Genomic DNA, 27886 nt, shown 5'->3' on the forward strand with positions numbered 1-27886 from the left:
AAATAAGCCAGCAGGGCAAGAGTGTGGAGGAGTAGAGGGAGTGGTAGTTTGGACCCCTCCAGAGCCACGGTCCTCCTACCTCCAAGCTCCCGCACACGCGAAGCAGCTTCTAGGTCTCCTTACCACAGACTCATACATTTTTCCCGGGAGACAGGCCCAGGTCTAGTCTTCCACACCCGCCTTCTTCGCCGGAGATAAAGTACTTGGACTCTTGAAGTTGTTTGTTCTTAACCAAGTGTTCTCCTCTGAATGCACATGATGATGATGGTGGTGGTGGTGGCAAGTGGATTTCTCGTGGGAGAAAGAATCGCAGGCTCCAAAATGGAGCCTGGCACAGTAAAATTGTGTCTCTTAAACTCTGACTAGAAATAACTTCCCTTTTGGGGCGTCAAGTTCGAGTTTACATGTATCGCGGGTGGGGCTCGCTGCTCAAGTCTTTCCAACTTGGCTGTCAAAAATGTTGATTTCTTGATCTGTCTTCTAAAAAAAAAAAAAACCCTCAGGGTTATAGCTTTGTCCAACAGTTCTCTAATCTCATCCCATTTCGAAAAACCTAGGAGGGGTAATTTAGGAATTAGTCGCCCCCTTTCTTGCTCTTTCCGAATGTCCCCAGCCCCCACCCCACCCAACCCCACCCCACCCCCATTCCTTCTTTCTGTGCAGCACTAGAGAGGAAGCAGACTCTGATATGTGTGCTGTGCGTGGCCCCGCGCTTCAGGCAGAGCCCAGGCCACTGTAGAAAGTTGTGGTCACGTGCTGCAGCCGCGGACTGGAGCGCACAGCCGGAGCCCCTGAGACGCTGCGGCAGAGGAGCTAGGCCGTGGAGGGGGGTGGAGACAAGGAAACACTTGTACACACTTGCTCTGATCGAAAGCCCGAGTTGACTCCGAGTCTGCATAAAGTGGGGCTGGGAGTGGGAGGGCAGAACTGCCTAGTTTCTTTCCCCCTTCCCCTTCCCCGAATGAGCCACAGAGGGCTGGAGAGCAGAAGGTGTGAGTGACCCTGACCTCTAGTCGGGCCCACGCCCGGAGGAGAGGTTGGCAAGCTCTTGTTCGACAAGTTCAAGCTGCTGGGAGAGCTTAAATAAGAATTAATCTCTTAGAGATCGGGGATCACCGCTCCCTCGGCGTGCGCCTTCCCAGCGCAGCGCAGGGACCTGGACGCGAGCAGCACAGGAATCGCGGGAAGGCGGGGGTGGGGGAAGGGTGCTGAGGCGTGAGGCGCTCTCCAGAATCCTTTGGCCGGGAAAGGGGGAGCCAGCAATGCCCCCTGGGGGTAAGCTGCTGGAGGGAAAGCTTTGCCCTCTAGCCACTCCACTGCAGATGACGGAGGCGATAGGACCTTCGCCCTGCTGGGTATGGGCTTTGCTTTGAGAAGCGGGTGGCCACGCTCTCCACAGGCTGGTGCCCAAGCAGATCGCGCGAAGGCCGCAGGAACGCGGAGCCTCCGCCGACTTCATCCCAGACCCCAAGTCCCCACACAGCGTGCTCAGCTATAACTTTCTGTAGATAGTTGCAAATGATTAATTACTCACCTTGGGCCAGATCCAAGTTTTACCCAACAGAAGGAGCACGTTACCCAGAATGAACCAACTCACATGGCCACATCCGGCGCGCACAATCACACACAAACACACAGCCACCCAGTTTCTTCCACGAATCTGTCTGGCGCTCTGGAGAGAATGGGGAAAATGTTTTGAGAAAGCTTCATCTCCCCTCCCCTTCCTCCGAGCCATGAAATATAATAATTCACTTTTATTACAAGAGCAGCACCGTCCTCACCATCACCACGCAGAGACCCACACTCCTATATCCACACTCTAACTCGTCAGCTCTGAGAGCGCCTGCATTTTCTTAGGGAGCCGCTTGGAGGTTCATTAATATCATTAGCATTTAACCCCCTCCCTCTTCCCATCTCCTCCCAGCACATGGCTGACGTCAGACCCCGCCAGGAGTTGGGGGAAAAGCTAAGTGGGCCAGGGACGCCCTATTCCCCTCCCCGCGGCTGCCTGTCAGAGCGCTTCTGGAGATATTACAGGGGACCCAGCCCGCAGCGACAGGCACAAAGTCACAGGGTAATGAACTTCGGGGACCCTTTGCCGCTGCAAGAGCAGCTCTCCCCGGAAACCAGGACCTTGCAGCCTGTTCCCTCGGAAGACTTCCCAGCAATCTAGTTTTCCCCCTCGGCGCTCGGGTTTGGGCAGCGCCGAGCCCGTCTGCCTGAGACTGCGGTTGTTTTTCTTCTTTCCTTAGAAGACCAGCGGTCTGTAGAGATCTGTCCACACTCTGCATGCCTAATGTACAGGGGAAAATTGAAGACTGAGCGACAGGAATGAGGAGAGAGAGAAATTTTGCCCCTTTTGCTCCGTAGGAAGACCATTTTCGTGGGTCCATCTCTATCCTTCAATACCCCTCTCTCGCTGTTCTCCCTTCTTCCTCCATCTGCCTGTCCGTCTCTCCATTTGTCTGTCCATGCGTGTGCCCAAATCAAGCAACATTCGCAGCAGCTGCAGTTTTGCAAGAGCCGGGAAGAAACTTAAGGATGCTTAAATTTCTACTGTGGAACGAATTCTGAGCCCCCAGGGAGCAACGCAGCGCGCGACCGACACCCACCTGTCCTGCCCGGGAGCCTCGCAGGCTGGAGGGCGGCTGGAGAGCTGCGGCTCCCGGCGGCGAGGCGGGGGCTGTCGGCCGGGACTCGAGCAGCGCCCATCAACCGCTCCGCCCCGGGACCGCCAGCATGAGCAAGCCGGCCGGATCAACAAGTGGGTACCTTTTGGGCTGCCGCAGGGTTCAGGCGCGCAGCCTAGGGTGGGAGGGCGGGGAGCCTGGGAAGTCCTGTCCGGAGCTCAGCGGCTCCGAGCCCGGGAGAAATACTCCAGCGGCGTGTACGCTTTGGCCCAGCTCCTTGTAGACCGTGAGTCGAAGCATTTCGTGGTGGGGAAAGAACAATTTCGTTACTTCTGGATCTCTTGATTTCTCTCTCTCTCTCTGTCTCTGGTAAGGTGAGAAAGTTGGGACCCATGCAGCCCACCAGTCCCGCGAGTTCCCTCCACTAAGTCGCCAGGTGCGGGGAGGAGGGGGCAACAGGGGCGGGAACTAGGCCGCAGCTCCAGGAGGCAGCACAATAACACGCCCGCTCAGAACTCCTAGCTCAGGCGCGCAGAAGCAACTTTGCGCAAAGCCGATTTTGAATGGAATGCTTTGCATCCCGTTTCTAGCTTTTTCAAATAATCCTGCGAACTGGGAAGCAGAAACAATTTAAAAGTCACATTTTCCTTAATCCTAAATCCGCGTAGGTCATAACTGGGGAATTTAAAGTATGGCGAACTGCTCAAGCAAATAGAGGACCAAATCCCTAATCTCAAGGACTTTTCGAGCGGGAGCTCGGCAGAGGCAGGAGTGTGCGGCCTGTTTCCTTCGCGTGCGTCTCTCCTTCCTCAAACTTGCTTAGCTGATGGTTGTCCCTCTTCACGCAAAGCAGAGGCTGATCTCCAGCCGCCCCTAGACATCCGAATGAGTGCGGGACTTAGTGGATGTGCGAGGGCCTTTGAGTGCACGGAGCCTGCAGAACCCAGAACGTTGCAGGCCCAAGCCGGCGTTGGGCGGGAGCGGCCACAATGCTTGGATCTCCCCCGAGGCATTTCAGTTCCCGCCTTCTGGTGGCCCGGGGCTGCCGTTCACAGGGTCCAAGGTTCGGGGTGACGGTGACGGCTGCCATAGTCCCATGTCCCCGAGTTCTCCCGCCGCCCTTGATATTTTTGCCCGTAGCATTTTGGGCGCTATGTGCTTTCTTCGCCCTTTCTCTCCTCCCTCGCCCTTATTGGCCCACGTCTTTGAAAGTTGGAAGAGTCCAAGACACTTTTGAGGACTGATGGTGAAGTCCCACTTAAGTGGGATATAATTCCCACTACCTAAAAAAAGTGGATTGTGTTTTCACTTTGATTGTTTTGGTTTGAGTGCTGCCGTTTAAAAAAAAAAATTACAGTACGTGAATAAAACAAGAAAAGGAGAAATATTTAGATCTAGGGCAGAGTGAAGAGAGAAGGAACTTTAACCGCAGCCCTCTCCAGAGCCGACACTGGAAGAGGACTGACGTTTTCACTTAGCGTCGGGCCTACCCTCGTTTCGCTGTTCCACACTCTGGGAAAGAAGGCGAGCTCAGTGTTTGTGGCCCACATTCCCGCGTGTGAAGGTCCTTCCCAGAAGGCGCAGAAGGAAATCTTTCCTGTTGCATTCTGAGTCTTATTGCAAAAACCCAAGCCCACGGGCCTCAGCTCGCCCTGTGACAGGCCTTCTATTCTTTCCCTGGGAGTAAGGAGTTTTGGACTCTTGCATCTACTTGGGGTGCAGAGCTGCCGGGTTTGGGGGTTGAGTTGAAAGGTAAGGCCTCGGAAACGAGGTAACCCGCGGGCGCGAAGCTCGGTTCGCTGGGGGCACGTCCGCGTACTTAGGACTATGATGCAGGCTGACCCTCCCAGCCTTTAGGAAAAAATGCGGAGTGAGGGCATCAGGGAAACTTTGTAGCTTTGCAACTAACCAAGAGCCTGAGTTTGCCCTCGGAAGCTTTGAGCCCCGGTGTACGTCCAGCCGTCTCTGCTGAGGTTTTCCAGTCCCGCGGAACCTCAGCCCCCGCCCGCGGCGCCGCTGCAGCCAGGCCCTCCCGGAGCGGTGGCGGCAGCCGGGCCCAAAACTTGAGGTCCGCGGGTCCGGGGCGGCAGGAGGTCGGCACGCAGCGGGCGAGGTCAGGGCCGAGCCCGGCCGCGAGGTCTGCAGTCCCCGCCTCCCTCGGCCTCGCACGGCTGGAGAGCAGAGCACTGTCACCCGGGAGCCCCGCCTGGGTGGTAACAAGACCCCGGCCAGTCACCCCTGCAGCCCAGACTAACTTCTTTCAACAGCCTCTGATGATAATTACAGTAATCGAAGCTGCCATATATCTTTAGGCAATTATGACACACAAAAAGCCCCGAGGGGACCCCCTGGCGAGGGAAGTTAAGAACGGTTTTCCAGCTTCAGGAAACTCCCGCTCGCCTCACGTCGGAGCTCGCTCGGCTAGTTAAATGAGTGGAGCTTTGCAAACGGGTCAACCAGCTTGTCTCGTGACCCCAAGTCACCTTAACGTGGCTGGGCGGCGGAGTCTGAGGCGCAGACCGGCTAGGTCCCGGAATTCTCGCGTCCCTCCCCCCTGTGCCCGGCCCCAGGTGGGCAGCGGGCCGCTAATCTGTGCTGGTCTGCGCAGAGGCAGAGCGGACCCGTAGCCCTGACGGCCCCGCGGGGCGACGGTGAAGGAGCCCCGCCCGGGGGAGCTGGTCCTTCCTTCATCCTACAGTGGTTCTCAGAGGCTTGTGTCCCTGACCTCTTGTCTGGATGGTAAGAGATGAAAAGAAGCCCTACCACTGCTCCTGTCACGCGCTCATCTTGGCATTATCAAAAGTGCCCCGGGAAGGAAGAGGACAGCTGAGGCGATGGAATTGCTGGACCTCGGCTCAGGCAGAGGGTGTGAATCGTGCAGAGGAGGATGGTGGCAAATTATGGAAGTCAAGTTTACTGCCTCCAGAGTGAGTGCGGTGTAGCAGAGCTCGAATCCCAGCCTGCTGAGCGGTCCTGAGTTCCCTTCCACGCAGTGCCAGGCCCGAGGGGGTGAGGGACAAGACCCGCTGTGGCCTGGTGGCGTTTTCTCCAGCCCCTTTCGCCCACCCCCTCACAACCTCTCCTCCCACCCTGCGGGAGAGGGGGCGCAGAGGCGGTGGTCGCCGCGCCGCGCGCCTCCCCCCGCCAGCCTTTGTCGCCATCCGAATTCCCATGCTACTCTTTTTGACGGGTCACTGGTGGCTCTATAGGCAGGTGCTACGGCGGGGTTGTAATTACTCTGGTCTAGCCTGGTGGTTACCGAGCCTCCTCCCCTTTCCGGCGGTCCCCACCCTCCTTGCTCCCCCGCTCGCCCTCTGGCCCTTCGCCTCCGCTCCTCCACAGCCGCCACCAGGGATGCGCGCCCGCCTGGACGTCTTCGAACCCACTAGCAAGTTCCCACCTCTGACGCCTCGGGGGTCGTCCCCACGCCGCGTTCTCGACTCCCTTATTCCTCTCACCCAGTGGTTCTCACTCCTGCTTCTCCTCACCCCAGCCTGAGAGCGGTCCCCAGCCTGAGTGCTCGGGGGTGGGTGCGTGGGTGGGGGACAGCCGTTACGTTTCACCGAGGCCTGAGGCCGCCCGGGCCCAGACTGGAGGCCTTCGACGGGTAGCGATAGGAAAATTAAATGTTAAGAAGTCAACTATTATACTATTAACTATCATTAGTATTATTATTATTATCAAGGTGTTAATTAAGTTAACACTTTATTTAATACTCCCTTTGTGTGAGGGAGGAAGGATTTCTAAGTCCCTATAAACCACTTCGGACTGCTTAGACTTTTGAATCTTTGAGAAAAATAGTTCCTTCTCTACTGAATTTTCGAATATTATCTCCTTCCTCACCTTCCTCCAAAGGCGGCGGCCACCCCAGGCTTGAGGGGATTTCAAGGAACGTCCTCTTAAACCAGGCGACCGTCGAGGCCAATAGGAATGCGGGGATAGGGGTCAGTCGAGATCCTTTAAAGCATTAGCCTCCGACAGCGGCGGGAAAACAGATCTAGTGGGAGGAGGCAAGTCTTCAAGGAAGAAAAAGTTGGGGAGTAGTAGGAGAAGGGGTGCTGTCCCGCGCGAACCTGCCAGGGAATCACACACTTGCATCACTCTGCTGTGCTCATTTGCCTAGCACTGTGCTGGTTACTTTGGGGAGAAATTTTTCTTTTTCCTAAAAGAAATAATGTCTCAAAAGTGATCCACCAAGTATTAAAAAAAAAAATAGGTAAAGAGAAGTTGGGCAATTATCAGTACTCTTATTATCATTAATAATCCTAGTATTAGCATTACAATAATAATCCTGATAATAACAACCGCGGGGCAGCTCAGAGAAAACTCGATTGCCTTCCAGCTGCCATCACCGGTTCCAGCCTTGTTTGTTTTTCTTCTTTTCTTTTTTACATTTCAAGTTTGTCTCCTCACGCTCTCACTCACAACTTTCTCCGTTAAATGCAGGAGCAGGGGAGGGAGGCGGCCAAACTTTCCACGGAGCAGAAAGGCAGCGGCGGGCCGCGCTGCCGCCCCAGCCTGCTGTAATCTTTTATTCCAAAATGGGTCTCGGCGATTAGAGGAGACCCAAATACATGTAGCGGTGCATGAATAATGCTTATTGTAGGAAACTGACACTTGCTCAAGGAAAAAAAAGTTTGGCTATAAAATCACTTCATTATTTGCTTTTACCGCAGCTTCGGTGCTAATCCCTTCAGAGGTCAGATTGCTTAGCATCTCTCTCTCTCCCTCTCCCCTTCCTCCCTCTTCTCTCCCTCCTCTCCTTCTCGTCCCTTCCCCTTTCCCTGTCTTTCCTGCGATTTCAGGCCGCATTTTAGATATCCCCTGTAAAGTGTGTGGCGACCGCAGCTCGGGGAAACACTACGGGGTCTACGCCTGCGACGGCTGCTCTGGGTTTTTCAAACGGAGTATCCGAAGGAATAGGACGTACGTCTGCAAATCTGGAAACCAGGTACCTTAGCCAGGCTACCTTGCTCAGCTCGCCTCTGCTGCTTCCTCCTCCTTTGTTTGTGCCAAGGCCCCTCTGAGTCTCCAAGCTGCTCAGGAGAGACCAGGCCTTGACCTCTCTTTTCCTATCCCCTTTTTCCAGACTTAACTCTCCGAGGCCCTTTTCCTTCACCAAGGGTTAGTGGAGAGGTAAGGGAAGGCAGATAAGTTTGCCTTAGGAAGTCTGAAATCCCAGCCCCACCTTTTAATCTTCTGACTGATTGTGACACTGGATGAGGCCCACACCTAGTGGCTATAAAGCCAGACCAGGGGCCCTAAGAAACTTAAGAATCTAAACCTCAAGTCTAAGCAGGGGAAAGGGCTATGTTTTGTTGCCTGTCAACCACACTCCCTTTCTAACAACACCCAAACTCAGTTCCCTGACCACTGCTGGAATGGCAGAAGTAAAAGGCACAGGGCATCCCAGTCAAGATTGAGACCCAAAGTGAGTGTTGGCCACTTGGAACAGAGAGGACATGTTCTGTGTGAGGCTATACCCTTTCACTTCAGAGAAGCAGGGTTGCTCTGGAAGAGAGCAGTGGGTCTTTAGCACCCATGTGGGTTTATGTGGGTCTTGTTAGAAAAGAGCAGAGTGAGGAGGAAGAGAAGGCTCCTAAGGAAGGACTAACTGAGGCCCTCTCTCAGGTTCCCATATCTTCCCTTTCTCTTAGAAAATGTGCCTGGTTGGTTGTGTTTTGATCTTGGGCAGGCAGAACTGTCTTAAAGAGGCAGCAGAGTCAGGGCATGGGCTGAGTGTGAGTCAAAGCTGCCAGAAAGAGTGAGTAGAACCCCTGGACTCAGTTTTAAGCTCAGTAATAGGCTTATTTCTACGTAGGCAATAAGCCTTTTCGTCTTATACTTTGTCTTCTCATTAGTCAGTCACATAGACCTCAACACAGAGCCACAACCTTGACACACAAAAAGGTCCTAGAGAGAATATTAGTCAGAAGTCATTCTTTGGTAACTAAAATGGTAAAATATTTTCACTAATTCATTCATATATATGTATATACATATATATGTATAATACACATATATACATACACATATATCATCTGGTGCTAGTGAATTATTCTTTTTTCCTGAAGCCACGTCAGCTTATATCAGCTTTTGATGGATTTGGATAATCAATAAAACAAGAAGACATCTGCATTTGAATAAGTTATTTGGAACTCTAGCCATGTTACCTGTTTAATTAGGTTCACGGCTCTGTATCAGATTCTAGCTTCACCATATGGACACATCACATCATACACACACAGACTGTATCCCAATAGCACCACAGGAATATGAGATTACTGTGGGTTGTTGGATTTGAGCAGGTTTCCACTTAAATGTTTTTTTTTTTTTTTTTTACTTTTATGCAATGCACAGAATTGGGGAATCAAAATCTCAGATGTTATGCTCAGATGAGATTTTCAAAGAGGTTGACTATCAATTCAAACATATTGATATCAGTCCAAGTACTTGTAAAGGAGTAATAATAGGCTCATCAGGCTTGGTGGTCCTCTCCTTGCAGAAAGAATAAATGGACCAAGCCGAGTCGCTTATCTTTCTCTCAGGATCCAGATATTTATATATATGTGATCTGATTTGAAGACACTTTTAAGAACTAATGAAAACTTCCATTTTGCATGAACAGGTTTATCAGAATAATAGGGAGATAACATTTGAGGATAGACATACGATTGCATTTAATAATAAGTTCTTTAAGCCTCTTTACACTGGGCTATAACACTGGCCAGCAAAGATGCCCAGAAGAGTTCACTTAGAAACCCAAAATTATTTCCTTTCTCTCTTTTATTCTGAGATTAGGTAAATAATATTCTAATTTATTACTAACAGTAATGAGGACATTTAGATATTGTTATGAACCTCTGCCTTATCTTTATTTTAAATAAATCAACATATTTTAAATCAGAGGGATGTGATCTCATAAAACTATTTCGGTGTGTAATTTTTCCTAAGAGATGTTTCAGAAAATGTATTTACTCTAACTTTGGCATATATGAAAATTTGATATTATAAAGCAAAATAAAAATATATTTACTTTATTCTCTTTTTTCTCACTGCAAATCTAACAGTAGCAATCTGTATAAACACAAGGGAGTACCAAATTTTTTACATATTTTCTATGTATAGAATATATATGTAGATATGAGTCTTTATGTATCTATGCATGTGTTCCCTCAGTAATAACACCTAACACTGAATGAATCCCATAAGAAACTGTCTTTGTACATTTCAACTTTTAATGGCCAATATTTCCACAGAAAATTGCACTAGGTAAAATATTTCTCACATGTTTCAGATAAATATTTCTAATTAGACATTGCCTCTCTCTCTCTCTCTTTTTTTCCAGCTATCATGCTAATATTCTCAGTCCATATTATCATTTTGTCAAACAGTTCATCACATTATTTTCCCGGTCATATTTACATAGTGAACATCTCTAGATTTTGCCCAGGCCTTGGGCTGTTATTTTTCACACCCTCACCTTTGTTGGCCCTGCCCTCCTAACTACTCCAACTTCTGCCTCGCCTTCCAGGAATGACTGTTTCCATGAATCTGGGCTGAGGCTAGTCTTTAAGACAATTCTCAACCTGCTGGTTATAAGGATGGCTTTCAGTACAAAGGCAAGAGTGAAGAATAAATGGGAGATATTTATCTGACAGATAAATGGGCTCACCCAGAAAGTGACAGAAAGAGGTAGACTAACCTAAAGCGGAAAGAGTAGCAGGTGGGGGGTGGAGCCGTAGCCGGGATCTTTTCGCGTAAGCCTGCTCCCAACCCTGCGCCGAGACCTCCTCCTTTGCGGACAGGTCGCTGTCTTCGGTCCTGAAAAGTCTCTCCCCTGCTTTCCCGCCTCCGCCACAGGCGGAAGGTCTCGTCGGGAGCTTCACCTAGAGCGGCATTCTGGCAAACCAGGCGCTCTGACCCGTCACTTGATTGGAGAAGGTTTTCCTTCTTGTCCGGATTCATAGGACGAGGGGCAGGGCCTCTCAGAGCAGTCCCGGGAACCCCGGCCCCTTCCCTACTTGGCCCTTCTCGTGCACAAGGCTATAGCGTCTTCCGGACCCAGGTTTGCCACGCTTACAGGTGGCTGGATCTGTTTCCTCCCCAACGCCGTTTCCCCCCACCTGGCACTGGCTTCGTGTCGCCAGTATAAAGGCTCAGGGACCGCTGACCGCTTGAGCTCTGTTCCAGGGAGGCTGCCCCGTGGACAAGACGCACAGAAACCAATGCAGGGCGTGTCGGCTGAAGAAGTGTTTGGAAGTCAACATGAACAAAGATGGTAATAAGTACAGCTTTTTACTCTTCAGATATTGAGTAGTAAGTAATCTACATATACAGAAAAGACATGGCATTCATCTGCACGTAGACCATCTCCATTTCTTTGTCCGATTCTGGGAACTGGCCTCAGGCTTTCCGTCGTATCCTTCCCGCCTCTCCGCAAGAGCCCCCTGCCCAACTCCGCTGAACTCTTTAAGGCAAAACCCATGCCCACAAAAGAAACCTGCGTCCCACAACCACCTCCAAGAAGGCAGCGTTCCCGGGGCCCACACTCTGTTGTGGACACGTGCGCAATATTTCTTGCCTCTCATCTTACCTAATTCCTCTTCACTCCTCTCCTTGCAGGCTTTTTGTGCACCCGCCCCACCCAAGCCTGTTAACCTCCCGCAGGATCTCGCAGTCCGGGGGAGAAGATAGTGGGGACCTGGAGACAGTGTGTTGGAGGAGGGAGGGCAAAGACAGAAACATGGGGAATTTTGAACTCCCCCCGCCCCTCGTTTGCAAATTCACCAAGATTCCAAAGTCAAGAGGGCCATTGTGGAAATCTGGGCTTTTCCATGGCTTTCTTTGAGTTCTACAGAAAGGGGCTGGAGAGCTAGTGACGCCTGTGTGTGTCTTGGACACCCAACTCCCAGAAACCTTATAACACGTGCAGCAAGAACTAGGACTTTTGGGTCCTCCTTGGGCACAGAGCACAGTCCAAGGGCATGACCCCTGGCGGCCTGGGGAAGGGTGCCCCAGGGCGGGGCGGGGTCGGGTGTAATTGTCCGGAGGGAGGAATGGGTACTCAACACAGGGTGCGAAGTGGAATTTGCTGTAGCAGCGGCCGGCTGGGTTAGCAGTCCTAGGAGGCACAGCGCCCATTGGGGAGAGCTCGTTCCTCCGCAGCTCAGGAAGCAGGAGGGAGCGTCCAACCTGTTGAACTTGTGTATTGACAAGTTGTCAAGCTAGGCGAGCAGAAGATTGCCCTGAATTAATTTGTTTGTTTAAACTGTTGGTGATAATTGTCACATCTCCCCTGCCTTCCTCCATCACACTCCTAGACTGAGGACACTCCCTCGTCCCATCCTCCAGCATCCTCGGGCTGAGGTGCTATTTTCCTGAGGCCAAACTACTTGTCCGCGTGGGCGGGGTTGGAGACTAGAGGGAGTCAGCCTTGGGCGGAGCAGGAAAAGTCCGTGCAGAGACGTAGTGCCTGGCTGTGTGCAGTGCTCCTACTCTCCTTGGCTGTGGACGAGAATACCAAGCTACTCTCTCTCAAAGGGTCTCTGTCCCTGCAACCTCCTCTGGGTGAGAAGGGGCCCTGAACAGACAGAGAGCACATCTAGGCTTGCTTGAAGCTTGTCAGTATCCTGACACTTTGTGCTGGGCTCCTCTTCTCGTCCTCGGCTTCCTAATGCATACAATGTGGCAGTTAGACGATCTCAAGAATACCCTCTGCACTCACATTTCCTTTACCTCGCCTCGCGGGGGCCCTTACCTGCCCCGGGTGGCCTTTGGCTCTGCAGCGCGGCAGCGGCTAAGTGTAGCTAAGACTTTGATCTTGGCCGTGCTTTTGGTCTATCTCTGCAGCTGTGCAGCACGAACGGGGGCCTCGGACGTCCACCATCCGCAAGCAGGTGGCCCTCTACTTCCGTGGACACAAGGAGGAGAATGGAACTGCGGCGCACTTCCCTTCCGCCGCTCTGCCGGCACCCGCCTTCTTCACTGCGGTCACGCAGCTGGAGCCCCATGGCCTGGAGCTGGCCACGGTGTCCACCACCCCCGAGCGGCAGACCCTCGTGAGCCTGGCTCAGCCCACGCCCAAGGTCAGCAGTTTGCTAGGCCCACGGAGGCCGGTGCCAAGCAAAGGGCGGAGAGGGGTACACCCCATGCCTTCAGAGCTGGGATGGGTCAGGCAAAAAGATGGAGAGACCTCGAAGGGTACTTAGCCGGGCCTTGGAGGGAGCTCTGGGCCTCTCGCTCTTTCCTGTTGAGCCAGGGATGCTCACACTTTAGTGTGCACTAAAGTCACTCCCTGAACTGCTATAAATGTGGACTCCTGGCCCGTCCCCCAGAGAGCCCTTTCCAGCAAGTTCCAGGGTTTTCCCTGGAACCTGCACCTTAAGAAAATGCCCTGTGTGGAGCCCTGTTTGAACTGAGGTCAGCTTAGGAACACCTCTTGAGGCCAGAAGACCAGACATTTGTTTTTAGAAGAAAGGAGTTGCCTACAGCTAGCAGAAGAGCCCTTGAGTTGCAACTCTCAGGGGTCTATTCTTTTGGGCAAAGCTGCGGGTCCCTGGGCAAAACTGAGTGCACCCTGTTAGGGACAGTTTCTAGAAACTGGCTTCATTTCTCACTCCCTCCTCACTGTCTCATCTGAGCCACATGTATTTACATCAGGATTGAGCTTCTACTAGCATGGCTACAGCCAGACCCACCTCAAAAGTCTCTAGGGGGCACCTAGAGACTACCCTGCAGGCTTCCAGATGTTACATATCCAAAGCCCTCACTCCAGGCCAAGAAGGGCTCTAGATCTTCCTCACAGGAGGGCCAGCTGCAGCCCCACACTGCAAGGAAGCCAAACACCTGGGCACATGTGCGCGCACAATATTTAATATTGCTTTCTTACCCTTGATGTGTATAATAAGCTTGGGAAAGTAGTGTTATGAATATGTTGTCAGTTATGAATGGGAGTGCTCTGTGAATGATTAAGATGTCTAATTGAAATATTTCCATAATATACTAATCCTTTCTAAAAATACTCATATGCATATTTGTGTTTGGGATGCCTATTAATTTATACTTTTTTTTTTTCCCACATCTATTTTTATTTACACAAATGCAAGCAGCTCTTGTCTAAATTGGGAGACAGGCCTGGCACTTGGCTCAGCCCACGGAAAACTTGTTACAGGGGATAGAAAAGCCAGATGCCCCTCTAGAAGGAACAGACCCACAAAGAGTGGAAATGGGTCTCTTCCAACAATTTCCCAAATGCTATAAGTATAGAGATTTGGTTTTTATCCCCCTATCGCAACTGCCCATGTAAGCAGAACATCCAAATGTCTATCTCCTTCCTTTTTCTTGCTAGAAAATTAAAAAGTTGGCTCGTCTTGAAAGGCTGTGGTTTCTTCACTTTCTGGTGTCTCTGTTTCTTCTCCCACCAGTACCCCCATGAAGTGAATGGGACCCCAATGTATCTCTATGAAGTGGCCACAGAGTCAGTGTGTGAATCAGCTGCCAGGCTTCTGTTTATGAGCATCAAGTGGGCTAAGAGTGTACCAGCTTTCTCCACCCTGTCTTTGCAAGACCAGGTATGATCAAGAGGGCCCTGAGGTCTTGCGGGAAGTAGGTTGGGAAGAAGTGACAGTAGTTAGCCTTACAAAACTAGAGGTTACCTAGATAAATTGCCAAGGCCAGACATCAGTTCTTGACAGCAACGAGGAAGCTATTTTTACTAGCTTCTTTCTATGGGTTCAAGATATCTAGCTATGGAATCCTTACTAAGAAATGTAATTAAGTTATTTCACGAAAGTTGGATCTGGTCTATGAAAAACAAACATACATACACATTATCTCTTTTTTTTTAAAGTTTAATTGAATCATTGAAATTAATCACAAATTTTTTAAAACCATAATGATTTTTTAAACCCTTAATAAAACAATGCTTTCTTAAAAACATCGGAAGTGAGAGAAATAGATAAGATTCTGTAAGATTTTTGGACCTAGTCTCATTATTCTATATTCACAGCTTTACATTTTCCATTCTGATACTCACAGTTTTGGCCACTAATTTATAAGCACGTAGAATTAAAGGGTGCATTGCATACCTCCTGCAGGCTAATTCTCCTTTTTAAGTATTTTTAGTGATTTTGTAAACAAATAGGCATTGTGCATAATTCTGTTGTAAATGAATTCAGAGGCAGTAAAAGTATGCGCTGCTAAAAATTGCATCAGACCGAAACCCAGAAATTTGCTGTTAGGAACATTAGAAACAGCTTCTGCCAGAATTTTCTTAACCTGAAGGGAAAGAAAGAAAACCACTGGCTATTAAGGGTGCATTCATGGAAATTAATGACAAATTTCCCAAAAGGCTAATAAGTAGTTCTAAAAACAAAGGATTTATTTCTTTAATTCATTTTATACCCAATTAAAGTATAATAGTCCCCTTAATATGAAGTACATTTCCTACAGAGAGACCTGGCAACGTGCTAAAAACATCTAATCGTCCAGCATGGAATGTTCTTTTTTTCATGACCTGGACTTTCAAACATAGCCAGAATTAGATATTGTTTACCTTGCATTTTTAAATTATTATTTTTGTATTTAATTCAATAAAACTAAAAATAAAGCTTTTTGAAATTTAATCTTTTGATTTTGGTTACAAGCCTTCACAATTCAGTTCTTAGCTTCCAAAAAGAAATTCTTTCACAGAAATAATCCAGAATTGGCTGTTTTTTTAGAGATTTTTCAAAACAAATTTTTCAAGATGGTTAGGTTCCATCTTTGACCACGTTCACTGGTTGGCTTTAACCATTTGCTGTGTGCGTGTGTGTGTGTGTGTGTGTGTGTGTGTAAATTGGCTATTTTTTTCTGAAAACAAGTATTTATAGACTCTTTAATACAAACAAAATTTATTTACTGTCTGCCACTCAGCCCTTCAACAACTAGCAAACTGCAGTGAAGTGGAATCCAGTATATTCATTTAGAAAAGGAGCCAGATTTTCATTTTAAATATTCAGTAGCACATTTTATTAGAATGAAAATGACAAGTACCTTGATGCTGTCCACTTATGAGTCTCAGAAAAATCAGGCAGTGAGATGAGGTAAACTCAGCAAAACCCTATTAACATAATTACACCCTGATTTCCCTGCATGCCTCTTGGGAATTAGTGATCTCTGTCTCTCTCTCTCTCTCTCTCTCTCTCTCTCTCTCTCTCTCTCTCTCTCTCTCTCTATCTCTTCCCCACCCCCGCCCCCCAAGCCCAGCCCTCTACCTCTACCAGGAAAATGAGGGCCCAGATCTGCAAGCGTAATCTGGAGCCCTCAATCATGATAATATCAGCATTTTTTTTTTTTTATGAGGGGAATCTACCTGCTGAGCTGCTGGTGGCATTTCATGGACCCTGGGTCTCAGGGAGAAGTTTCTAGGTGGTCAAGAACGAATGGATGGGAGGACCAGAAGGGTAAACCCTTTCCCATAGGAAGCAAACTTTGGGTTTTGGAATGGCTGACTCTCAAATGCTTATCTATAGGCACCTTCTCAAAAAGGAAAACAAGGGACAGCTAGAATATTCAGAGGAAAAATTACCGAGGCAGGCATTTAAAACACTTTTTAAAATAATGGAAATTTACATATTGAAATTGTTTATAAATTTATAAATTACACACTATATTATATTATACATCTATTGTATGACAGCTGATGCTTTTGGAAGATGCTTGGAGAGAACTGTTTGTTCTAGGAATAGCACAATGGGCCATTCCGGTTGATGCTAACACTCTACTGGCTGTATCTGGTAAGAATTGCACAATTTAATGACTTTGTTGTAGAAATTACCATAAAAATACATTACTGAAAAAAGAACAACATGTAAAGAATAACAAATTCCTGCCGAACAATAGAGTATACCTGTCATTTATAAATCTATATTTAAATGCAAATAATGTTGTTTTGTTGTATTCATGACTGCTTGCATTGTTATTTAAATGCAAATTACTGTGTTTGTTATCATCCAAGAGAAGATTTTATATTAACTTTCATACAATATAGCCAGTTCACATGGAATCAGATATCTTAGAGTAACAATTGAATAGATATTGATATGCAGGATTTTGTCAAAAATCAATATTAAATTATGAAAATGCCTTCATATTACAGCATTCATTCCATATTTTTATTCTAGGCATGAATGGTGACAACACAGATTCCCAGAAGCTGAACAAGATCATATCTGAAATACAGGCTTTACAAGAGGTGGTGGCTCGGTTTAGACAACTCCGGTTAGATGCTACTGAATTCGCCTGTCTAAAATGCATCGTCACTTTCAAAGCTGGTAAGCAGATGCAGACACCTGTCTCTTCTCCTTCCCCAGTTCTGTGACCTCACTAATTCAGGTACCTCAAAGTACAGACTGATCTTTGCAAAAAGAGGTGATGGTTTTCAAGGGAGCCGAGACTAGGTCTGGCCCCATTTTGATAGTCGTGGGGACTTGTGTGTTCTGCTGGCCATCCACTTCCAGAGAGGCGTTTCCCTCTTTGCATTTCCTGTGCCGCCTATCACAGTTTCCTGGTCTTCATTTCTAGTTCCTACACATAGTGGTTCTGAACTGAGAAGTTTCCGGAATGCTGCTGCCATCGCGGCTCTTCAAGACGAGGCTCAGCTAACTCTCAACAGCTACATCCATACCAGGTGACTCTCGTTTGCCTTGAACATGTCCTTAAGAAAATTGCTTCCATTATGAATGTGTGAACAGGAATGAGCCAGTTCAGATGTTGTGACTAATTATTTTGTTGCCAGCCAGTTAATTTAGTTAGAATCTATGTCCTCACCTATCTTGCAGGGTGGGTGAGAGGAGCAAATTAAACTAGATTGTCAAAGCGAAAGCATTGCCGGGCACCTTACAGCTTACCTGGCTACACAAGCTGATCCATCAAAATAGTTGAATTCATTTATATGAATGGACCCCAACGTGGGAAAGGTCAAAACTGAAGGCTAAAGTGGCATGGTTGATATAGTAGAGAGTACTCATGTCATCCTTTAAAAAAGGCAAGAACCTTTCTTTGGATATCAATCCCAAAGAGAAGGACCAGAGAGTCCTCTGGAGAGGCCATCCTTACCCCCAACATAACTGCCATCTGGCTTTGGTGATTGGCATCTGTTGGGTTCCTTTGAGTTATAGCATCCACCAGGTTACTTCTGGCCAAGAGCCCACTGGCAGAGATTGTTCTTACCTATTTGTAGAAACTCTCAGCCACTGGGGCTCTTGCAGTGCTCCTCCGGGCCCACCAATGGATGAGTCTGCCAGGAGGTATAGACATTCTGTTTCTATTTTCAGGTGATAAAAAGCGAGGCTTTTAAAGAGCTGTGGAAGCTTGCTGGCTTCCTAAGTTAGGTCTAGAGAACATCTGAGGTTACAATAGAGTTGCTATTCTTGTTTATTTTCTAGATTGGTCTTGAAGGGAAGCCCATGGAGCTTGTCTCTATCGACCCAATATCACCACAGACACTGTGTTGAGAATATCAGATGGGTAGAGGCTGTTAAATGCCTCCCTCACATGAGGGGTCGGCAGACCCCCAAGTCAACTCTAGCCATTTGGAGTAACACCACTTCCGCTAGGATCGCCTTATTTTATTATAGATTCCCTTTTGTATACTAATGAATAAAACTGTTTCTGTCCATGGAATACCATTGGAACCATACTGAGTGATAGTCCAATGTGTATATGTTTTTCTAAAATAAAGTGCCATGGTTTTTAAATTTAAAATCCACGTTATATTTTAGAACATATATAATAGGCACTGAATATTTGTTCAAAATTATAAAATGGAGCGGTATATAGTTTTCTTACTAAAAACTATTTTGTATATCATAACTGACCTTTGACATTTAGAGCCATTAAGGTTTAAAGAACATCAAACTGAGAAGAACATGATATCCAGTTGCTGATTCAGCCAAGCCTTTGCTGAGTACTGGCTCTGTGCAGGGCTGCTGGTGAGCACCAGAGAACAAAAAACACTGCCCCGGGTCCTTGCATGAAGTAGGTAGAAGTGCTTCTCCAGTTTAGACCAGAGAAGAGAGAAAAGCAAAGTGGGGAGTGGGAGAGATGAATTCTAGTTGGGAGAGGAGTGAGGGAAAATCTAGAAAGGCTGATTGATGAAGGTGACAACATATGAGCTGGTGTCCCTGCATGGCAAAGAGAAGGGACACTCATTAGAGCCAGCAGAGGGACTGGCAGAGGTGCTGTGGTAGGTGCCAGAGAGGTGGTTAAGGAGAATCTGAGAGTGCCTGGCATGCGGGGAGCTGCCTGTAGGGAGTCCTGAGAGAATTAAACCACAAATTAACAAAAGTCTATTTTAGAGCAAGGACAAGTACACTATTTCTCCCCAACTCTCAAAACGAAAATTATTCGTGAAGGGAGCATATCTGCTTTGACATGAACTTCTTATTTCATGATATCTGCTACAGTTATAATTTAATATTAAGATTTAGAGTCATACATATGACAAAACCAACTATGCCTTATTTCTTAGCTCCTTCAAATCAGCGAACATTCTTCTCTAGCACTTTCCTGTCTAGAAAAATAAAATCTGAAATCGAAATGAAAAGTTAATATAGCAAACCGAACTAATTGTCCATTAATTGTTAATATTGACAATTGAGCTAATCGTTATAGCTCTGTAAGCTATTTTGCTAATTATCTAGGACTTGAGAAAGCTAGGAATTGGAGTTTCACACAAACTATGTTATAACTGAAAATCAAATACATGAGTCTATGACGAAACACTTACACCTGAAAAGAAAACTTACAGTTATCTGTGCTAGTGGTGAAGTCAGGAGTATAGATATTCTGAAAAATAATTTTGAGAGTAGTGGTTAGCACATCTGCTTTACACGCAGAGGGTCCTGGATTTGAGCCCCAGCAGAGCCACGACTCATACTCTGGTGTGCCGGCCCAGGTGCATGCTGTGAGCCCCGCCTTCAGAGATCCAGTTCTTAAGTGGAGACGGCAACATCCATAGGTCAGGGGTAGAAGTGGGGGAGGGAATTAAAAATAATAATAATAAATTTGAGAAGCCAGAAACACACTCTCTGTTTCTGTCTCTATCTCTGTCTGTCTGTCTGTCTGTCTCTCTCACACACATATACACACATAGATTATTATTGTTTCTAGGTAGTATAGTACTCCACTTATAATAGACAAGTCATTCTTGTGACCGACTAACCAGCTTCTTCCTAACTACAGATTAAAAGAAGTGGGTGTAGGTGAGTGGATTATCTACTCACAGAGAATCCAGACTTAATTGTCTATGGATTCTCTGAAATCCATCCTTTTTTAAAGTAATCATTTCCCACAGTGCCTTCTCACCACAGGAACCTTCCGGCGTATTAGGTTGCAGACACGGTAGAGGCTTGCCTAGGCAGTCACTGTGTTCCACCCACTGCAAGGTTCTCTCTCCTCTGCCTGGGAAGGGAAACAGAGCTATTGAAGAGAATAGTTGCCAAGGTGAAAGGGAGATGCGGGTCTTGGGATTTCTTTCCAGGTTACGTGTGAGATACTTTTAGGAAGGAGAGCAAGTGGTGGGATTTAGGCTTATTTATTTATTTATTTATTTTTGATGTAGATAAGCTTCCCCATTTCTTTATTACATTTATTGAATGTGATGTGGCGGTCCCTGTCCATGAGTGTTCATGAAGCTGGGCAGGGAAGCAGCCAAATAAAGTTCTCAGAAGACCCGAATGAATTATCAGCCTTGTATCAGGTTGAAGAGAGAGAATCTTGTGTGCCCAAAGCCAGGAGACAAGCAGGAAAGTTACTGCCCTTGACTCTATTTGCAGGGTGGAGTTATGGGGCTGTTGAAGTGTTTGGTTACTTAACTCTGGAGAAGGAATTTTGATATCCATCAGTTTCTAGCACCTTATGAGTATTGGGCGAGCCTGGCTCAGTCACAAAATACATGTCCCCAGAGCTTAGTCTTTTAGGTAATTTGTTTCAGTGGAGGGAGCCTGCCCCGTGAAGTATAAAGATACCTTATTCCAAGCTATTGACTGAAAAAGCATCAGGGCTACAGTAAGAAGGTGGCTTATAGGCAGCAGAAAATTGAACTTGCACATCTGAGCATAGATGTATGTTGGACACCAAGAGAGGAAATTGTTAAGCAATTTCTCACATCTTTAATTATATGTCAGTTTCATTGACATGAAAGTTGGGTGGCACTGCCACCCAACAGAACTTGGTCTTTAATTTGCAGTGTAATAAGGATGGAATTATTCCTGCGAGTGACTAAGTGTAATGCCTGAATAATAATTTGGAGAATTTCCAAGAAAAGGAATCCATTTTATTTGAGGAAAATAGCCTTGTGAAGGAGCCCGGAGAGTAAGAAAGTGTGGATGCTGCTATTAGCTCTGTCATCCATGCCGTGGTTGTTTCCTACACTGGCAAACTTATGTTTATTATGTAGCCTAAACTTAGTTCCATGTTTCTAAATTCTCTTTACTCCAAACAAAATACAACCCCATTGCTGACGTCGAGACAGTCACCATGTGATTTTGACATCATTTATGTTCTCCAGGCCTCGGTTATTTTACTTATAAAACAGAGACAATTTGCCTGTCTAGGACTCTGCTGTAGGGAGAGTGTTTAAAGAGGCCCAATCAGGAAATTATGCTGGAGATGTTGTGCGTTCAAGTATGAGGCGTTAATTCACATTAGCGGTGGATCTGACCTTGCTTTCATGCTTTCTCCTATTCCAGATATCCCACTCAACCTTGTCGCTTTGGAAAACTCCTGTTGCTTTTGCCAGCTTTACGTTCTATTAGCCCATCAACCATAGAAGAAGTGTTTTTCAAAAAAACCATCGGCAACGTGCCAATTACAAGACTGCTTTCAGATATGTACAAATCTAGTGATATCTAAGCTTTTTGAGTCCCCGCTTTTCAGGATGGGACAGTATCTGACGAACTTCTACCCGTGGAGAACAAGCCTCAACTAACAAACCCTTCAGGAAGCATACATCTGGGAATGTGAAGCCTTCGGGGGGGAAAAAAAAACATCCATGGACACAAAACAGTTCCAGCAGCGTTGATATGCTGTCTCACCCAGGGTAGGGCAGCCAGGAAGGAAAGGGGGCATAAGAGGACCGTCTGAACAGAGAACGCACGGCTGCCATACCTTGGGAGGGCGCTGGATTGGAGGTTGTCACAGGCCGTGCCACTCTGCCTCTCACTTGGACGACAGGGCTGAACTATCAAATGCTGAAACACAAGCAGAACTTTCTTTTCCTTCTTAGCATATAAAGTTGCGTAACCAAATAGAGCTCTGTGTTTAACATCATATAGCAGCCTTCAGAACTATCTTATGATGGAAACTTTATTTTAAAAACAATGGTTAGGTTTAAAATCAAAAGTTTTATCAAAAATTTCTTTTCTATTATAATACATCATTAAGTGGCCTTCAGAACTGAATTAATAAGTGAAAGGTAGCTTATGCTGTGAGATTTGCTTTTCCTCTTTTTCCTTTCCTTTTTCTCTCTTTTTCCTTTCCTTTTTCTCTCTTTTGTTCTTCTCCTCCTTTTTTTAATACCATAGGCCAGGCAACCTTGTCAAAGGAATTGATGGACGAAAATGAGATTCTTACCAGGACTTCAGGTTAGATAACATCTCAAAAATAGAAGAGCTTTACTAAAAGAAAAGAAGTCAAGGGAGGATGAATAAAAACAGCAAAACCAAATAAAGCGGAGGCGAATGATTGAGTGAGGCAGATTGCTGTCCCATTAAAATAGTTTTGAAACCAAAGGCAATGGGGGTCCAAGCTCGTGTTTCACCAAGTCACACCAGACAGGAAATGAACACAGATGTGATGCCGGAAGTAACTTCAAGGGGATGAAAACTAAAAGGTTTCTCAGTTGACCCACTGCTAACGAACAGCCTGAGACTCTTCAATGCCTTTCAGAAAACTGGTTTCTAGTAAAGCCTTGAATGTGCCCATGTGTGCGTGCACGCGTACACACCACACACATACACACCACACACATACACACATCGTCCTACATTATAAGCTGCTCCTTTGGTATGAATCTATACTTATGGAAATGTAGAAAGAAACATTTTAAAATAGCTGCTGTACTTTTCACATTTTGATTTATTAGGTACTAGCCCTGAGGAAAAATATTCAGCACTTGGACTATCATAGGACGAGTAAAATTTTCCTTGTACAAAGTGAATTAACTGATTTGTGAAGTTAAAAGGTTGTACTCATTGTATTTACAAAGAATAAAAATATATTGAATTTAAACAAACTCTTCCCAATTTATTAGCCTCTTTCCCTGGCTGGTTCTCACCCACCAGTTACAAGGTGACGGCAGCAGCTGGTGTGAAAACTGAAGCTCAGAGCACTCCAGCCGAAAGATCCAAACTACAAAGGCAATTTCCTTTTTACAGTAAATCGCATTTGTAAAGTGATGAATAAAGAAATAAAACAAGATGTCGTTCTCTGCAGCTCTCCGATGTAACTGCATCTGTTAGAAAAATTGCTGTGTGAGGAAGACAGAGGCCGATTAACAGAGTCTTCATTCACTCACTCTCTGTTTCTAACTCTCTTGCCAACATTTCAATTCTGACCAGAAACTTGAAATCATTTAATAACCAAAAAGATAAAGTGTGAAGAACTTTATTGGGAAGTAAGATATGAAAGAAGCAGTAGAAAGTGCATTCAGATGTTCCCAGCAAATCTCAGGGCACTGGCCTCACAGTTAGAGATCAGTAGTTGAAACCAGAGGTGCCCAAGGCCACGGGCACCTCCTGGGCCATAGGTCTGGTGAGATTCTAGGGCAGAGGTACTAACAACTCTTGGCTAAACTGACCTTGTGGATTGCATGCGTAGAAGTTCAATCAGCCACACACTTCTTGTCTAATGATTCCACAGAGAAGAAGTTGGTTTTAAAGAAAAGCAAGGAACTCAAAGATGTGTGCAGGAACATTCCTTGCAATGCTTCATGTTTAAGAACTAAAACAGAACAGATACATTATGGTGTACACAGACGGTGTTACAGTAGTTAAGGTGAGTGGACTAGAGCCAGTGTGCTAACACTAGTAAACACAAAATACAGTGTGTGTGGGTGGGTGGGGGTGGGTAGGAAGTGAATTGCAGAGATACGTACAGCTTGGTATTTGTATAAATAGATCATGTTTATAGGTATATAAATGTACGGCAAATGTTTCAAACAAACATAAGTACGACAGCACTACCTGCATTATAGTGGTTACCTCTGGGAATGGAGGGGATTGGGGAAGGGTATTAAAAGAACCCTCAAATGTTTCTGAAATGGTTTATTTCGTAAGACAAAAGAAAATCAGAAAAACTATGAGGTCAATGACAAGACGTGGTAAAGCTAAGCAGCAGGTCCAAGGCTTTTCTTCCATGTATCAGTCAAGTTTTGCTTCAATAATACTGCATAATAACCCCTAAAGTTCATAATAACAAACTTGTATTTCTTGCTAATGGGATGCTGGTCCCCAGAGTCTCACTGGGCCTGGCTCCGGGCTGCAGTTTAGGTACAAGTGTGTCCCAGCGTTTCGTCATTCTGGATTGGCAGCTTCTCTAAAGCAACTTCTTTGCCTTGCAGAGTGCAGAAGTATAAGAGGCAGAACCAAACTATGTACACATAAAGTTGCTGCTCATGTCACACTGTTTATTTTTCCACTAGCTAAAGCCAGACACGTGGCCAAACCCAATCTCAAGGGGCTAGGGAAGTAGACGCCTCTCACAGAAGAGAATGTGGCACATCAATGCCCTATAATGAAATCTATCACAATAATAATCTACTTTAATTTATTAAAAAAATTCTCAGTAAAATTGAAAGGGAATAAGTTTCCTGTGACATGCCATACAATGCTGATTCCCACCGGGATTGCCTTTGCTTTGGACATCTCTGCCATTACAAATGTTACAACCTTAGCTTGTAACATTTGAAAAGACCCAGAATTAAAAGCCAAGTGTCTCTTCTGGGATTTAGGGGTCTCTGCTAGATGCAGCCTGGGTATTTTGAGAACCTCACCGCTTGCCTGAATGTTGAGGCTCGTGTTGAGGCAGAGATGCCATGGTGGCCTTTGAATATACGAATCTGAGATGCACAGTTCCAATATACACAATTCGAATGTATAAACAAGAGAAGATGAATCTAGCCAAATGATTACTGTGGTCAAAAACCAGTCTTTAGCTTCTCCTTTGACAAATGGTTTTTCTAAGTCTTGGGAGGGTCACTTTTCAAAAGCATCATTTACATACTGTGACAGTTAGGTATGGATCCTTACATTTGTGCTCAAATTACTTTTTAGCTGTTCTTTAATGCTAGCAAAGAGAAAGAACAGGAAAGGAACTGAATTGAGACTCCCAAAGTATTTCATTTCGAATTCAAGGTTTTTAATCCAATTTAGGAACACAAGAACTGAATCCACTAGGCAGAGACCTGCACTGTAGTTGCCATCCTTAATCATTTGAGTAAAAATTGAAATCTACTTTTCCGCAAGTTATTTTTGTGTGTGTGACTCTCCTGGTGGTACATGTGGCTCTGCCTCATTCTTTTTAACATCTGCCTAGTATTTTATCTAATGGATGGACTACAGTTTATTCAACTAATTCCTTATTGATAGATTAGGGTTGCTTGCAGTTTTTCATTAATAAATTAAACGGAAAAGAAACATACTTTTATGTATACTTTTGTGGACTCACGAGGGTATATCTGTGGGATACGTTCTTAGAAGTGACATTTCTGGGTCAAAGATTATATGCATTTTTAATTTTGATACGTACAGACAAATGGCTCTCCAAAAGGGTTTTATCAATTTGCACTCCTGCCAAGAGGGTATGAGAGGGCCCATTTTATTGCTCAGAATTTAAAAGTGCTTAATCAGACAGGCTTGATGAACACTTCAGAAGCTGTTAGAAAAAAATACAGAGAATGCATATGTTTCTATTATGAATATGCTTCTGCGACAATGCATACTGGACTGGGTAAGTTGGTCTCACCCTATACCCATGGTTAGAGCTTTGTTCCCCAAATTTTTCAGTCTGGGCCACTTCTGTGAACTTTTGGGAATATCCATGCCATCATGAAGGCTGAGAGAAAGTGAGAAATGAAAATGTAGAAGTAGCTTGGCAGACAGTTTCTGCTGCTAAGATGCTGCTCTCAGAATCTCGAGCCACTCATTTTACAACAACATTTTTTATAATCACTTATGGAAATTGAAGAACAATAACTCTCAAGCTGAATAACTCCAGTACCTTTACTACAAATGACAAATTTGTTTTTTTATATAGTCTGTATTTTACATCACGTTTTCAATTTTTGACACTCAGTTTGGAACACAAAGTGGCTTTTTTCCTCTGAATATTGCTGACCTGCATATAGACTGCTAGGAACGTCGGAGCCTTTCAGCTGCCCACTGAGCTCGTCAGCAATGTGCAGAGGGCGGTTTCTCCAGTGAGGAAACCAGGATGTTGCCACATAGCCTGGGCATCTTCCTAATGTGCCAAAGTGTTGCAATGCTCTGCTGGGAAACCATGAGTAGGGTCAGCATTTTGAGGAGGCCAAGGTCATGGTTTGATCCTCAAGGGAGCTAGGCAGCCTCATTGTGGCCCTAGTATTTCTAATAGCTGCCAATCACTATGTCCCAGGACATGGAACAAGGGGCAGAAAAGGCCTGGGCTCCTTTACCATGAAGGCTGGAGAATGGTTTTTAGCTTCTGTCCCCCAAGTGTCATCCAGGACATCCAGAGTGATGAGCCCAGTGAAAGGAGCGCTGGCCAGGGGGAAGAGGCTGTGGTTCTCTGTTCTCGTATGACCACTGTGACAAGTCAGTTAACCTCTCTGCACCTCGGTCTTTCCGTCTGTGCAAAGGAGCACTTGCCTCAGTGATGCCTAATTTCCCTGCTTCCATTCTCATCATCAGTACCTTTACATAGGGTCAAGGGACCAAAAGAAAAAATTCTCCTTGGTGGCAAGAGTCGATCATATCAAGTACATTTCCAAATGTGTTTTCCAAATCTTTTCATTCAGACAAGTCGTTCTCAGTCTTGGCTGCACAGAGAATCACCTGGGGAGCTTTTAAAATTCTCAGTGGCCAAGCTGCATCCAGACCAATTACGCCAGTGTCTCTGGGGCAGGGCCCAGGCATCAATATTTGAAAGCTCTTGGTGACTTCAGAGTGAGATGAGGATGAGAAGCACTGATGCTAATATTTGTTCAGGAGCTCTGGGATGGGGTTCGTGTTCAGGCTCCAGGATCATCTGTGCCCCTCATCTCCCATTCTTGGTTGCTCTCCCCCTACTCACTGGTGACCTTCAAAAAAGTTAATTCTTTCCCTTCTTTCTCTGCTCTGGCCTGTCATTGAACTCACCCAGCTGATTGTGGCGCTTATGATTGAGAACCTCTTCTGACCGCTTCCCTTTCCCCAGAAATTAACGTGATCATTAAGGCTTATAATTTCACTCACCAGTGCGATCAATCAAGGGGCTGCGAAACAGAGTTAAGAGTCCTTTTGTAATTGGCAGCAGCCTGTGATTCAGAGCAGAGGATCCAGGGGCAGTGGGGAAGCTTGAAGAAGGGGGGCCTGGTATGCAGGGAGGGCCTGCGCCCCTTGAACTCATTCCCCAAGCCCACTGTGACCCGTTCCCCATGGGGGCCAGCAAGCTCCCAGCTCATCTGCCCTGAGTGTCAAAAGGAGGAAGGCCGTTCTTGCCAACAGTGCTTCAGGCTACTCCTTGTCCACCTTGAGCTCTCTGCAATGGAAAGGAAGGTCTCTTCAGAACCTGGGAAGAAGGAAGATCAGTGGATTCTTTATACCCTAGGCAATTTGAGTCTGGAGGAGAGGGGCAGTGAGTCCAGATTACCTGTAGTTCAGAGGTGGAGTGAGGCTGTCAGGGCTAAAGAAACAATACATTCTTCCCCAACGCCTTTAGAGACACCTCGGAACCCCGTAAACGGCAGCTGAGCCTGGAGTGATGCTCACTCTGCACCCCTCTGCCAGCCCAGAGAAACTCCAGGCTTGCTTTTGCCTGCAGGGAGCCTGCGGTCAGAGTGACTCTGGGACCACAGCTGAGTATTGCCTCCTGGAAGGGCCGGGCTGGCTGATTCAGCTTCCAGTGCACACAGGACCTCGTGGAATATCTCATATATACATGGTAGGAGGCATATGGGCCAGAGGTGAGGGGTAGTCATTTTAATTCAAATACATCATTATAACAACATTAAAAGTGACTTTCCTTTTTTAGATAGC

General features: G+C 46.4%; 1 protein-coding gene across 1 annotated transcript; it reads left to right on the forward strand.

Annotated features, from left to right (window-relative positions):
• Positions 1 to 1988: 1988 nt before the first annotated feature.
• NR2E1 (nuclear receptor subfamily 2 group E member 1) lies at positions 1989 to 22904 on the forward strand. The gene is made up of 9 exons (XM_016160219.2): positions 1989 to 2764; positions 7436 to 7581; positions 10824 to 10911; positions 12483 to 12718; positions 14057 to 14203; positions 16312 to 16408; positions 16796 to 16945; positions 17196 to 17301; positions 21365 to 22904. The coding sequence occupies exons 1-9, from the start codon at positions 2740 to 2742 to the stop codon at positions 21525 to 21527; spliced, it is 1158 nt and encodes a 385-aa protein (XP_016015705.1). The 5' UTR covers positions 1989 to 2739; the 3' UTR covers positions 21528 to 22904.
• The last annotated feature ends 4982 nt before the right edge of the window (positions 22905 to 27886 follow it).

This window comes from Rousettus aegyptiacus, unplaced genomic scaffold (assembly GCF_014176215.1).
Source record: "Rousettus aegyptiacus isolate mRouAeg1 unplaced genomic scaffold, mRouAeg1.p scaffold_m13_p_1, whole genome shotgun sequence".
NCBI classification, from domain to species: Eukaryota; Metazoa; Chordata; class Mammalia; order Chiroptera; family Pteropodidae; genus Rousettus; species Rousettus aegyptiacus.